The sequence below is a fragment of the Trachinotus anak genome, unplaced genomic scaffold (genome assembly GCF_046630095.1).
Source record: "Trachinotus anak isolate AG129_WGS33_773 ecotype Australia unplaced genomic scaffold, CSIRO_AGI_Tana_v1 ptg000005l, whole genome shotgun sequence".
Classification (NCBI taxonomy): Eukaryota; Metazoa; Chordata; class Actinopteri; order Carangiformes; family Carangidae; genus Trachinotus; species Trachinotus anak.
Genome location: NW_027273856.1, coordinates 22,871,352 through 22,886,646, shown reverse-complemented (window position 1 = coordinate 22,886,646; position 15,295 = coordinate 22,871,352). Strand labels below are relative to the sequence as shown.

The following is a 15,295-nucleotide window of genomic DNA, read 5'->3' as shown; positions in this document are numbered from 1 at the left end:
GTGCTACACAAATCCCACTGGTACAAATGTTAAATCGATCAAACAAGCACAATGTACAGACAGTTTGAAGGTCAACCACAGGGAAAAACAAACTGAAATCTAGATGGTTTCCAGAAAGGTTGTCGGGAATAAAAAAAACAGTCTGTTTAAGCTGTTTGCACCGGTACTGCTAATGCAGTTTGTTTTTTGAAACACAATGTAATGAGTTTGACTTTGTATTTAATTTGTCAGAACCGTAAGTAATAAGTTCAAAAATACATTAACCCTGTAATGCCTGACCCCAGAAATAATGGACAGAAAATTCTGATTTCTTGAATCTGGAACCTTTATTTGGCCCTTTCACAAAATTTGAAAACAAAAATTACAAAAACTTATTTGCAAATAGGTTTTTCCAAATTTTATACACGATTTTACTACATACTAAAACGCAAAAAATTATGTAATTATAACTTGCTTCAACAGATTAAGCGTTCATGTTAGAATATTACTAAAAATGTCAAAGAAAATGTCACTGGAAAATCGTAAAAATCGCAATTTTCTTGACCTTGATCCAGTGAGCTGGGAACTATCTGAAGGTGGCCAACCTGGATTGTCCCATGTGCTGTGTTTGAATTGTTGTAGTGATAAAGGTTTCCACCAGGGGCTGGAAGACAAGTATCAGATTGGATACAAGAGGGTTTTGAGTTAAGTTTTTACCATAAGGTGATGCAATAGGTCTCAGAAATGCTTGTATCAAATTTGATGCATTTGGCATTATAGGGTTAAGATGGCGATTTCATGATTCTTTTTTTGGAAGCCAGGTAAACTGTTATGACAAATAATTTAGAGATCAGGACAATGTTATGTGTGTTACAGTGTATATGGCAGCTCTGTGCCACCGTTTTTTTTTTTTTTTTAATTTTGCCTATTTTCACCACAAAAAGAAACAACATCATCTGCAAAAACATGACACAACCCCGAAAAAAAGCATTAATTTTATAAATATGGTGGCACTAGGTTTTAACTTGACCGTGTCATTCTTCGCTGCTCATGATTTCGCTGCTCAAAAAGCCACCCGCTCTCAGCGCCTGTCCGTCTGTCGCCACTGGAGGTCGGTGACACTCGGGGAAAAGCGCTGAATCACCCACCGAAGAAGACGAAAGGCCACATTGCGCAGGCGTACACCACGTACACCGATGATCAGAGCTCTTTCGGCTGGATGCTAGCTGGCTAGCTAACGGTCTGACAAGTCGCACACATTGGGCTAGAAGGGGGCAGCGCAGCGGTGGAGAAGAAGGGCGACCCAAGCGCCGCTACGAAATGGCCGGGCAACAGTTCCAGTACGATGACAGCGGCAATACTTTTTTCTATTTCCTAACGTCCTTCGTCGGACTTATTGTGATCCCAGCCACATATTACCTCTGGCCCCGGGATCAGAATGCTGGTAAGGCCCGATGTCTGGCTCTGTGCTAACTTCAGCTAAATAACTAACCTCAGTCAGTGCAACGTGAAGAGTTGAGACAGCATCTTGGCCGGTGCAAGCCCACCACTGTTCATCTGGCTAGTTAGCTATTACATGCAGGGTCTGTACAGGCTCAACTCAACGGCGCAGTAACTTCACGTTAGCCAGTTCACGTCCCTTTTCAGTGGTCAGGGCTTAGTACAAGTCAGCCAGTGTTAACACAGTTACCCATCCTGCTTTACTAATTACCAGACCGTTGACTACCCATCCGACTAATTCCACCTATCTAGCCACCATTGCCTGCTTCTGTGGGATAGCTCCATAAAGCTAAGTGGTGGCTAGTGCAGCCAAAGATTTACCTCTGAAAGCCAGCATCTGTGCGCCTTTATTGACCCTATCCTGATATATCCTTATCTCTCTGCAGTTTGTCAACAACACGGCATATCTAACATGGGTTATGTAAGACATGCTCACAAACTTTACTCAGCTGGTCTCCTGGGAATAGTTAAGTGACAGGCCACCATAGATACCTTAACATGTTGCTAGCAGGTTAGACGTCGATATTAAGATGCGAGACTAAATATTGCACGGAAGTGAGCTAAAATCACGGCGGTGACTAAATCTCCTCGCGTCCAAGCTGCATCACATTAAAGCAATATACATTTCTGAACTTATTTCATTGAATGAAGTGAACACATGCCTCTCACTGCATGGCTAACATCTCCATGATAACGATATTCTCTCTGTGCAAATATCACTTTCCCCTGAAAAAAATTACAGCCGCATTCGCAGTATTGATTGTGACTGGTTTGATGGTACTAATGGGTCAGTAATCTCTTCATGTTCAACCCCTTTCCAGAACAACTGCGTCTGAAGAGCCTGAGGAGGGTACACGGCCGCTGTCTGTGGCACCGGCTGAGGCTAAAGAAGTCACAGCAGAGCATCGTCCCGACACTAAAGTGAGTCCTATGAATTGGGTTTGGGTTTGTAGTTTTTGTTGTGAGAATCAGCTTGAAACACACAAACTGATGGAGGGTGAATGGGTGAATGCCGCACCAGGCCTCCCTTTCCCATAGCACTACCCGCTAACATCTCTGAAAGCTGATCACACCCTTCTTACTTAAAGTTGGCCGAGATACCTTGAGTTGATAAGGCTCCTAAACATTTATTTCTATTTATAATTATTTGTGGAACGATGTTTACGTGTTTCAACTAATCCAGACTCAGTTGGATTACTTCCGCGCAATTGTCTTTTCATACGCTTGGCCTCAACTTGCCAGATGTCATATCACTGTTTGTTTGGGTGTGACCTGCCTGAGCTGTTTGCATTGAGAAAGCTCAGTCATCCTCCCATTGCTGAAGCTGTTCCTTACTGCTTCTGTTTCCAGCTGGATAGAGACATTGTCAGTGTGCTGTGAAGATGAAACATAGGCCACGCTGCTGTCAATAGTGTAGACAGACTCGGGCTTACACATACGTGTGTGTGTGGAAGTGCTTGTTTTGGGTAATAATTGGCGCAAGTTTGGCTGACGTTGCTTTCATGTGTAAACCTCTCAGTGACGTGTGCTGGCTGGTGTAAACACTGTGTTGCGCTGTTTAACATTACTGTTAACATGACCCTGTTTTCTCAGCGTTGTTTATTCATGCTGTGCGTGTGGGTTTAATGGAGAGATGGGTGTTCGAGTGCTCTTCGCTGTCTCACTCTGCCTATCTTCTCACACTCATTTGCCTCCTCGTCACAGTGCGCCTGTCTGAGTATCTCCTCTTTGTTCTGCCTTTTCATGTGTTTAGCTTCACATTTCCACTCTCCACTCTTGCTCTGTCACTAGACCCACATCCTGTTTTCTCTCTCAAAAATTTGTAATTTTTTCGGTTTGTATCATCGGTTTTGTGACAGAAGCTGGTGGAAGAACCCAACATGTTAATTCAGTCGCATTGATCAAAATGATTTTCTTTAAACTTCCTCGCAGAATCTTAGAATCTCTTTCCTCTTCACAACGGTGTCATAATGATGGTGTTTATTATGGGAATCCATCATGTATTTTTTCTGGTTGAGCTACTCAGACAACTCTGAGGCTAGTGAGTGGTTGTCATGGCAACAGATGCTGCAGAGCAGCCCATAGGGTTTTGCCATTGTCATGGAAACAAGTTCAACTTCCATGTGTAAATACTAAACAACAATAATGTCAGAACCTGTCCTGCCTCTTCTGCTTGTATGCAGTAAATTAAGATGAACTTTCTTTAGCGGTAGAATGTGCAATCAAATTACAACCTCGTGTTTGTAGCTTTAAAATGCTGAAGGCTAATTGCAGGATTGGTTCTGCAGAATATCTTAAAAGTGGTAATAATGAGTGAGAAAGTGTCTTGTAAAAACGAGACAGGCGTGATGTTGTCTCCAGATAATACAGACATTTGTGTAATTTTTTTTCCCCCTGTTTGTCTGTTGCTATTTTCAGAAAAGCAGCCTTGTTATTTGGGTGGGCTGTGTTTCTGCTGCTAGCCTACAAGGTGTCCAAGCTGGACAGAGAGTACCAGGAGTACAATCCTTATGAAGTGCTCAACCTGGACCCGGTAAACACACACAAAACAAAAAAAATTAAGTCCTGAAAGTTTATATATTTTTATCTCGTGTCCAAGATATTAGATCCTTATCTTGAACAAGATAACAAAAATATATGATCCCTCTGGACTTTGGTGACTACATAAAAGTTGGATTTGACAATATCTGTTATGTATGGTTTGGTTTTGAAGTTGCTCTAATTAAATTCTGTCTCCAGGGTGCATCTCTGTCAGAAATCAAGAAGCAATACCGTGTACTGTCACTCAAGTTCCATCCAGACAAAGGTGGCGATGAAGCCACATTCATGAGAATTGCCAAAGCCTATGCTGCGTAAGTGTCGGTCAGGTCTTGATTTCATAATCCAGACAGCAAAACTGCATCTGCCATCAATAATGGAAGTAACCGCATACTGCAGCCCAGCATTTAGTATTGACTGATGTATTTATTTTGTCTACTTGTTTTTTTGTTTTTTTTTTCCCACCCCACAGTCTGACCAATGAACAGTCCCGACAGAACTGGGAAATGTACGGCAACCCAGATGGTCCAGGAGGTAAGTGAAGATACTCTCAATCCCACAGCAGACTTTTGCATTTTTATGTGTTGACACACCTTCTGTGCTTGATGCTGGTGAGTCAGCCTCTTACAGCCGTGAATGTGTGAAGCAGTGGAACAGGAATTGAAACAACACAGCCCATTCATTCCATTGAGAGCTGACACCTGACGGCTGTGATGACAGAGTGTCTCCCACTTTCGCACACACTTTAACATATCCAAAAATAACATTTTATACAGATATTGGTGGCTTCTGAGAACAGATTGTGTGGTTTAAACTCTGTAGATCAGAACAGTAATTGTTGAACATTATCAAGGATTTTTCATTGTTTTAAAGATGTTACTTTTTATTTAATGTAAATGGGGAATCCAATCTTTCTTGTTACCATGGTCTTAGCTGATATACTATTGGAGATTATACATGATGCTGAAATTTTCACGCAGCCCAGTGCTGTTGCAGGGAGCTTTTTACTACAGTATGTAAACAGGGGATTTTGCCATTTTGGTTCATTGTCTCTTCTGTCTCCCTTTCTAGCTACCAGCTTTGGTATTGCCCTGCCTGCCTGGATTGTTGACCAGAAGAACTCAATGCTGGTATACATCATTGATGACATCAGTGTAGTTTTATCTGATAAACATGACTTGATCACCAATGTGATGAATAACCCAAATACCCAAATGTTATCCAGGATCAGTATGTATACCGTTTCATGTCTTACCTAAAACAAGATTTTGTCTGATGGTTATTGTTTTCCTTTGCAGGTGCTGTTAGTGTATGGACTAGCCTTCATGGTCATCCTTCCTGTTGTAGTGGTAAGTCGTGAACATGATTTAAGGCTGCCTTCCCTTCCTCTCATACCCTCGATATTTTAGTTTTTCTTCTATCCTGTGTGTTTTTCTGTCTCAACCTTAGGGCACCTGGTGGTACCGCTCCATCCGCTACAGTGGAGACCAGATCCTCATCAACACTACGCAGCTCTTCATGCATTTTATGTACAAGACGCCAAACATGAACATGAAGCGTGAGTTTCCCCTTCACACTGCATGCTCACTTATAATGTAGAGGAATTTAAATTTGATATACACACAAATCACCCGTACCGAGCAAGCTTGAAATACAGTGAGTGTTCATGTGGTTAATACGGCTGTGAGCTGGGAGACAGTTATGATGAGCAGTGGATTCATTTGTCACCTCGACATCCACTTAACACAAAACATAATGAATCTTTAGTTTCTCGCCACCAGTTTTGACCTGTTCTTTTTTTTTTTTTTTTGACTGAATCTGACCTCCAGGGTTGGCCATGGTGTTGACGGCAGCTTTCGAGTTTGACCCTCGCAGCAATAAAGAAGCCACCATACGACCAACTGACAACATCGAAGTTCCACAGGTAACAACAAACATCAACACGATTTGGTTTGAATGGTGGGTCTGCATCTGTGTGTGTGGAAGAGATGGATCATCCTGAATTCAAAGGGAAAGACTTTGGGAGGTGCAGACAAACCTCAAGTGTGTGACCTAACCAACCTATCCCGTCTTGTCTCTCTTGCAGTTGATCCGTGAATTAGGAAACATCAACGTGAAGAAGAAGGAGCCTCCATTCTGTTATCCTTACAGTTTAAAGGCCAGGGTGTTGGTGCTCGCTTACATGGCACGCATGGATGTATCAGAGGAGTTAGAGGAAGGTAGGAGACTGAAAATTTGAAATATTGCACTTATCTAGAAAAGGATATAAAGGATTAGTTACTAGCTACTAGCTACGACATTTTCTGCAAAACTACTGTGAGAAAAATGTTCAGGAAAGTTCCTTGGAAAGAACAGTTTATTCCATAATCCAAATTTTGTCATTACATGTTTGCCCTAATGTCAGTTAAAACACTGTTGCAGCTCCATGTCAGACTTCTCCAAAGCAACAGAAGCGGTCACTGCTTCTTTAGATTTCTAAAAATGGAAATAAAACGGCTTCACGAGGTTTTTGGAATAAAGATGCAAAGTTACAACATTTGACAGTAAAGTTTCCTGGCACAACTTCACCTACTTCCATGAGTTCAAACTCCAGCAGCAGTAAACAGAAGAACTTTATTCTTCATCCTTATGACCCTGATGATGAAGGCCGCAAGCTGAAACACATCAGTCTAATAAAGTTCTTCCGTTTAGTGTAAGTCCTGCTGGAGTTTTGACCTCTCAAGTTACAACATTTCATCATGAATACACAATCCTGCACTGTTTGTATGTTTACACTCCTACGCAGAGGTAATGTGCAGACTGAACTATAACAAGCTGTCTGCTGCAGCACTAGTTAATGCACCGTGTGGGATGTGAGCGCACGACCTTTACCTACACAAGAGGGAATAATTAATGGAAGAACTTGTCATTTAAATTTAATTTGCACCATCACGAAATCATCATTATGATTGTGCTTTCACTGTGCCTTCAAACCTTATACTTAGAAATCCAAGTCACGGACAGGCTGGCCTTTTGACGTATATTTGGACAGTAATCTAAAATGATCTGTATATCTTTTGTTGAGATTTCCATTTTCTTAAGAAACATGATGCAGTATGATACAGGTGAGGAACGTGTGAGTTAGAACATGGTATGTTTCTGTTCCCAGATCAGAGTTTTGTTGTGAGGAAGAGTCCAGCTCTCCTGCAGGAGATGATCAACGTGGGCTGTCAGCTGACAATGATGGCCAACAGCAGAGGAGGTACATGCATATTATATTGTATATTGTAATGATATTATACTGATTTCTGTTTAGACCCACAGCTGAAATAAAAGTAGCACAGCAACTGACTTGAGAAGGAGTTTTGTCTAGGGCTGCATGACATGCAGAAAAAATCATATTGTGATTATTTTGGCAGATATTGTGATTGTGATTTCAGTTGGACTGATTTGTTGTTGCACTTCATTTTCACTGAAAACTAAATTTAAAATGATGATGAACAATGTTGTGACACATTTGACCTTTATCAAGATTTTGCAGCTGCTGCGATTTGGCCATATTGTGATTTTGATTACATTTTGATTCATTGTGCAGCCTTAATTTTGTCAGATGCTGCTGTTATGCTGTGTTCTGTTTTTGTGTCAAGTCTATTGTGTACAGAACTTGTTACTTTTTACAAGACTTTTTCAAAATAGGTTTGAGTGGTGGTAAATGAACAGGGTCTCTGTGTGAATACATAAAGCAGGGGAAGCTGTGCATCTGTAAAACTACGGTAAACACTGTTTGTTGCATATGTTCCCCTACAGGACACCTGTGACTGGGAAAGTGGAGATTTCAGTAGTTGGCCTTGGTGTTGTTTTATAGTCAAAACTGTGATGCCTTGATATAGTTTTCAGTAATGCTAATGTTTGCACCCTGCCATGCCTCTGTCCAGGTTTCCATGCTCCTCGGCTGGTGACCATAGAGAATTGTATGAAGCTGACCCAGATGATAGTGCAGGGTCTGCAGGAGTCAAAGTCACCGCTTCTGCAGCTGCCCCACTTTGAGGAGGAGCACCTCCGCTACTGCATCTCAAAGAAGGTACCTGCCACATGTCCGTATGTGCACGCAGGCACTGCGCTTGAGTGATTTGAATTAAACATATCATTTGTCCTCTTCAGTATAAAGTTCGGAGCCTTCAGGACCTGGTGAGTCTCAAGGACTCTGACAGGCGCAGCATGTTGCGTTTCTTGGGGGAGGAGAAGTACGATGAGGTCATGGCTGTGCTCGGCAGCTTCCCTCACATCACCATGGATACCAAACTGCAGGGTCAGTCCTAAAATTCACACAAACAAACACTTAATTTGGCTGCCTCTGGCCTAAAACACCTGCCTAAGCAGTCAATGACCTGGTTACATCTTAGTTTTTTTGTCACTTCACCTGAAAAGACTTCACTTTAGTACAACTTTTGTTCTTCTACATGTAGACAGGCTGCTGTCACAGATTAACTTTGGAGTGTAGTGACAATAGCTCCGACATGCAGAGGATACAAAGGGAACTTTTGATGCTTTAGCTATTACTGATCAAAAACTAATGGTGATGGAATTAGCTTGAGTTCACGTTCAATATGAATTCCTTAAATAGTGAATTTAGCTTTGTTAAACTGCAAAAATGCTGCATTTATAGATTTTGTGCTTGTCTATCTTTAGACATTTCAAGTTCCTTTTATTCTCTCTCTGCAGTCCTTGATGATGAAGACAGCAATAACATCACAGCGGGCTCTATTGTTACAGTAACTGTCACCTTAACCAGAAAACGGATGGCGGTAAGTATTAATTGCATCAGGTTAAACACCGACATCATTTCATAATAGCGAGTTACTAGAAAGCAAAAAACTTAAGTGAACCTAATTGATTTATGATGTTGCTGAGGGGTGCATGCATTTCCTTGGATGCCCACTAGAGTGCACTGTTGACTTTACATGTGTGATGTTCGTGTAGGACATGTTTGAAAAAGAGCAGGAGTCAACACCGTGCCCAGGAGAGGAGGCCGCCACTACAGAGGAAGCAGTAAGGATAACACACACACACACACACAGAGCAGATGTCAACTCAGACTCAAGTTTGTGCCGATTTAGCTATGATTAAAAGTTTAGTGGTTCTTGGAGTGTTCACCTAACCTTTTTTTTTTTTTTTGTCTGTGTGTGTGTAAAGCAAGGAGACTCGAGTAAAGCCAAAACCAAAGTATGGCAGAACAAGAGTAAAGGGGCTAAGAAGACAGCGAAATCCAAGAAGAAAAAACTAACCAAGAAGAAGGCCACTCCCGCACCTGTCAAAACCAAGCAGGCCAACGGCAACGTGGCAGGAAATGTATGTGTTCAGCTACAGCTGGCTTGGATTAGTTGTCTTATAACTACATAAACTACGCTGCCTCATCCTCAATCATAAATTCCTCTTATCGACGCTGATGTTGCAGGAAGTCGTAGCAGCAACCTCAGCAGCAGCAGTGAAGGAGGAGGAGGACGAGGCCTCAGATAAGGGCAGCGAGTCGGACGAGGGCGAAGCCAACAAGGACTCTCCCAGCGAGAGAGACGACGACAGCGACAAGCAAAGCGACACGGAGGTGGATGAGATGGCTGGCGACGATGAGGAGGTCAGGGAGCTTTGTATGGCTCAGACTTTAGCAGTAGAGTGAAGTGTCGTGTTGCGAGGCCATGATACTCGCTCTTATGATATGCTGTTAAACAGAGTCAGCAGCATTTGTCACTCCTTCCAAATGTGTGGTTACTCACAGATTGCTATCGTTGTAACTGAAGTTGAATGAATGTAATAGAGACACTGCCTGCGTCCTTCATTGTCCGCATCTCCCCGTCAGGAGTGGGAGGCGTTACAGCAAAGCATCCAGCGGCGAGAGCGGGCCCTGCTGGAGACCAAGTCGAAGGTGACGCACCCCGTCTACAGCCTCTACTTCCCCGAGGAGAAGCAGGAGTGGTGGTGGCTCTACATCGCTGATCGCCGGGATCAGACCCTCGTCTCCATGCCCTACCACGTCTGCACGCTAAAAGACACAGAAGAGGTGAGCATATGCCTGCAGAGACATGATTTGATTAATCTTTCAGTTCATAAAATCACATAAAACTAAGAAAAATCTCCATTATAATTATGAAGAGCCAGAGGTGACATCTTCAGATCACTGGTGTTGTTCAATCAACAGACTTTAAAGTGATGTTAAACTTAAAAAAAGCAGAAAATCCTCACATTTTAGAAGCAGGAACCAAATATTCCTTGAAAACTTCAACCATTAAATGATTATCAGCATTATTGTCATTTCACTTTTGTTGCACCACTCGTGCGTTGTAATGTACAGCATCACGTCAGGTGCGTGTTTGCATTACATTAAAGTACTTTGAGAGTATACTGTAGCTTATGCTAGAATCCTCATGGAATAGAAAAGTCTTAATAAGTTAAGGTGTGTGTGTGTGTGTGTGTGTGTGTGTGTGTGTGTGTGTGTGTGTGTGTGTGTGTGTGTGTGTGTGTGTTCGTTCACATCTCTTGTTCACTGAGCACCGTGGCCACACATCCTGTTGCTAGGCAACCTTTTGCACTTGTGTCGTTATTTCTTCAGCTGTTGTGTGTGTGCATGTGTGTTTATTTTGCACAATTTGCACCTTGGATCCTGCTGTTCTGCAGCAACAATGAGGATTGACGCCGAGGTAAAAGCTTAATGAGGCCAGCGTACGTGTGCGTGACCAGCTGTCCCCGCTCTGAGGGAATGTAATAGCAAGAGTTGACCCACCCTCGCGTAACAGTTTGCTGTTAAGCAATCAATTATTCTGTCACTTCAACAATTCCTTCTGTTGTTTGTGTTGTGAGATCGCTCATACGCCGTGTGTTTGACAGACAGTGATTTTGGGGCGGGCAGAAGGGCTGCTGCTTTCATCAACAGGCAGGGCAGTGACTTGCCGCTGTGTTCACAGCTCATTCACACGCTGAATAATAATTAGCCTCATTGTGCTGATAATTAGATGTTTGCCATATGTAATTGTACGGCATAGTAATCACAGCTTGAGGTAACGCTGGGCTAATATTTACAGTTGGACCCCATCATCATCATCATCATCATGTAGTGGGTCATTTGTGATTACCTACCGCACTGCGTCCCTCTGCACGATGTACTACATGATTATGCGTCATCAGTAACAGGGGATTTGTCATATTCAGCAGAGTTAGTGTGTGTCCTTCACAGGTTTTCCTCCTTCTGGTGCTTCTGTTAGTGTTTCTGTTAGTGATGAATAACAGGAGGTGAACCTTGCTGACGGCAGCCAGCAGTCAAAGTTCTACATCCAGCCATCGTGTCCTCAATCACACAGCTACAGTATATGACTGCACCTCGAGTGCCTCTGTGATCAGATTTAATGAGACGTGTATGTGTGTGTGTTGTTTCCCAGGTGGAGCTCAAGTTTCCAGCTCCCTCCAAAACAGGCAACTACCCATATTCTGTCATCCTCCGCTCTGATTCCTACCTGGGACTGGACCAGATCAAACCACTCAAGGTGACAAAAAAAAAAAGCTCTGTGTGTGTGCTTGTGCTTGCGTGTGTGTGCGTGCGTGTGTGTGATTTCATGTGGAATGCCCACCGCTGGCTAGAGTGCACTGCTGAGCCAAATCAGTGTAAATTGTCCTGAATATAATGGTGGTTTTCCTGCCAACACGGCTGAGACAATGGAGCCACCAGCCACAGAAGCTCACTGAACAATTGTGTTAATTGCTGCCCAGGCGCTGGGAATAAGGAGATCTGTTACAAGCCAAACCCAAGAATGAATTATTTGCTTTTGTTTGCGTGTTTGTGTTTTTTGCATTCCAGCGCTTGTTAGACATTCAGCTCGAGCGCAATTCAGGTGTGATGTTGCCGTCAGTGGTCAAAGATCAATCAGGAAATATCTTTAAAAAATAAAATAAAAAAACTCCATCTTTAATGCTGTTTTTAAAAACATTAAAATTTTTAATAAAGGACACACGATTTTTGTAATACTTGAATGTTTTAGTTGTGGAGTTGTGTGTTTTTTGTTTTTTTTTGTTTTTTTTTTTGTTTTTTTTTTTTTGGTTATTAAATTTCTATTTGAGGAAAAAAGTCACGTCAGGAAGATGTAGAACTGACTTGTGCAATAGCAGCAGGTCTCTATTTCAAAGTGGCAATTCCATTCATATTTAATTTAGACAAGATGGCTACAGTGGATGGTCTCTGTTATGCTTTCATTTTACAGTTCAAAATTCAACTTATATTCAGTGTGATTCAGAATTGATAGGAAGCCTTGCAGTTTCTTCAGGAAATCAGTTCAGAGGAGTCTTTCTGACTGGCTGTGAAACACTGTGTCTTGATACATCCCTTGGTGGTGTTGTATAGGGTGTGGATCAGTTTCTGTAAAGGTAGCATTCATAACTCCTCCTTATACCTTATATCTTCCACTAAGAAGCATCTTTACAAATCCAAACCTTTAAGGATGGTCTTTCTTGCTGAATATAACAATATTCCACTTATACGTCTGTAACGCACTAATGCCACGTGTTCAACTTTGTGTTTTCCCTAGTTGGAGGTCCACGAGGCCAAGGCCATGCTGGACAACCACCCACAGTGGGACATCCCCGACACAGAGGAGGAGGACGAGGAGCAGGAGGACAGTGACGGCATCGAGGAGAGTGAAGACGACGACGAGGACAACGACTGAACGCGGATACACACGGGCGCATACACACACGCTCAGCCTTCTCCCATGGACTGGCCACCCACGCACTCCTGACCCCACAACAGCACTCAAGAGCAGTGAACGAGGAGCAGCAACGCCCTGCCTGCCACACACACACACACACACACACACGCACAAACTCACACTCTGAATCATTGGGGACAATTTATACACCCAGAGCCCTCCTCCTCCTCCTCCTCCTCCTCCTCCTCCTCTTTGTCCAGTTTCCCCTTACAATGACATGGACTGTGACCCCGCCCCCTCCATTTCCTCTTTTCTACAGACTTGTTCCTTCACTTTCCGTTGCTGGCGGAAGAGAATTCTGTGAATACTTAACCAGGCCCGTGTGTGCGAGTGGGCGTGCATGTGGGGATGTGTGTGTGTGTGTGTGTGTGTGTGTGTGTCTGCTGTGTGTTTGTAACCTAGTATGTGTTTGTACAGGTATGAAAGAATGACACACTGTGGACTGGAGGACCTATTATCTGGGCTCTTTTTCTTGAGGGGGAGAGGGGATGTATAACAGCTAATTCTGTTTGCAAAATTAACAAAAACACACGACCTCCGTACGGAAATCACGACTTCGCTCTCGCTCCTAATTTTTAAAATCACTCAGCACCAATGTTTTCCACACCAATGATACTTTCTATTGTACACTTAAACTGCAGAAGTGTGAGCTTTAGCCCTGCTCGTTGGGGATCACATCCGAGTCAACCATTGGGACATTTGCTCCTTTCACTGCACAGGAGCACAGTCAAGTCTCATCAGTTTTTTGTTTTTTTTTTTTTTTCCTTTTGAATTTTCCGCTGTCACACCAGCCAGTCACTTGTATGTACCTGTACTTACTGTCTGATGAAGGGGATGTCCATGGATAGATGCTGATCTTCAGTCTGTTCCGTTAATGACGCCTGTTCTGCCCCTGTGATCCACATCAAACTGTATTTTTGTGAAGGAGGCAACTGTTGCTTGAAAGCAGGAAGCTCTTGAAATGAATTATCACCTCAAGTTTAATGGGGGGAAAATAACAAAACTTGCAGTGTTAAGATTTCTTTCTTCTTCATATACAACATAAAAGTTGTGAGTTTTCAGTCTTTTAAGGGGCTCAGATACTGATATATATAGATATATACATAATCGTGGCTTTTTTTTTTTTTTTACAATTGTAGCACATTCCAGTGTATACTCATTGTCCAAAAAGGCCTTATGAATACAACTGAAATACCACAACATACACGTCTTTGGGTGCTATGCACCAGGGGTTCTTGGGAGAGCAGGAAAAAAACATTTTGTTTTTTTGTGTTTGTAAAAATCGACAGTATTTTTCCTTTGTTTCAGTTTAGAATTAGTCTCTTCATAGTAACCTATAGTCGTGGGATACATATCACTGATCTTGTCATGACAAAGCCGCTAATAAGTGCAGTTTTGTCTGCTGAAAGAGGATTGGCAGTCAAGTGTGGTGTGTGTCCGGCCCTGTGTTATAGGGGTTGGAGTATGAGGTCCCTGACACATACACACACACACACACACACACACACACACACACACACACACACACACACACACACACACATACATACTCACACACACGACACTCATGATCTGAAAAGTGTCTCGAACAAAAACCTGTTGAAAGTAACTTGTATTGTAAGATGAAACATATTCTGTCAACCACTGTTTCTTTTCAGTCATTGCAGCAGAACCAGCTTAGCTTTATAATTACTGCCATTTCAGATGAAAATTTCCTTCCACCAAATTTTTAAAACTTCTTCACTCTGAGGAACACAAAGCAGTCCTGTCTAACCGAGAGAACCCCCCTCTTTCGTTTAAATTTAGTTTTAGTTTTTGTCTGAGTTAAGCTGTAGTTATCACAAATGTACCACATAGGTCTTTGTCTTGTTTTCTTTCATTCTAACTTTTGTTTCTGTTCCAATCACAAGTGGGGGGGGGAAAGAAAATCAGAGCTTCCTTGTTTGGCTCTGTGGGCTCTTACTGTTGACGACTTGACAGTTAATTTTTAAAAGAGATAAAAAGAAAAAGTCTTTCACCAAGAATATCCACACAACAGTTAACCGTTTCTGTTACAGTATATTCTACTGTGTCATGTTCGTGTGGGAGAGACAAGCTCTCCTAACACCACATAGGCACACTCACACAAACTGACATGCGCGCACTATACCCTCCTGTAATTGTGTTCAAAGCAGGTGTATGCTAACAGGTAATATTGTACTCTGAGTATTTATCGCTCTGCAATAGAATGTAGCATCAGTGATTTACGCTGTGTGGAAAAATAAAACTGCAGTGAGGTTAAATACAACAACATCTCTCCCATGACAGACTTCGTCCAGCCGACTGGCCAGCAGGCCGACACAGTTTGGACAAACTACCCAATGATGATCTGCCACTTTTGTTTACAAAGGAACTGTCATTGTAAATGGAAAAATATATTATTTGTATTTAAAATCATTTCAAATAAAAACTTTTAAATGACATGGTTTCATTTTTTCCCCCCATGTTGTAAGAAGCTGATTACAGACAAACATTTTATATCCCTGCAAATGTAAAAAAAAAAAAAAAAAAAA

At 42.3% G+C, this 15,295-nt stretch overlaps 1 protein-coding gene across 1 annotated transcript; it reads left to right on the top strand.

Moving 5' to 3' along the window:
* Positions 1-1,151: 1,151 nt before the first annotated feature.
* On the top strand, positions 1,152-14,661 carry sec63 (SEC63 homolog, protein translocation regulator). The gene is made up of 20 exons (XM_071479028.1): positions 1,152-1,423; positions 2,301-2,400; positions 3,898-4,012; positions 4,219-4,331; positions 4,490-4,551; positions 5,089-5,147; positions 5,316-5,366; positions 5,467-5,575; positions 5,847-5,941; positions 6,104-6,236; positions 7,166-7,258; positions 7,932-8,077; positions 8,158-8,305; positions 8,719-8,801; positions 8,977-9,045; positions 9,190-9,345; positions 9,452-9,628; positions 9,851-10,051; positions 11,424-11,528; positions 12,564-14,661. Exons 1-20 carry the CDS (start codon positions 1,300-1,302, stop codon positions 12,699-12,701), a joined length of 2,277 nt encoding a protein of 758 aa, XP_071335129.1. The 5' UTR covers positions 1,152-1,299; the 3' UTR covers positions 12,702-14,661.
* Positions 14,662-15,295: the final 634 nt, after the last annotated feature.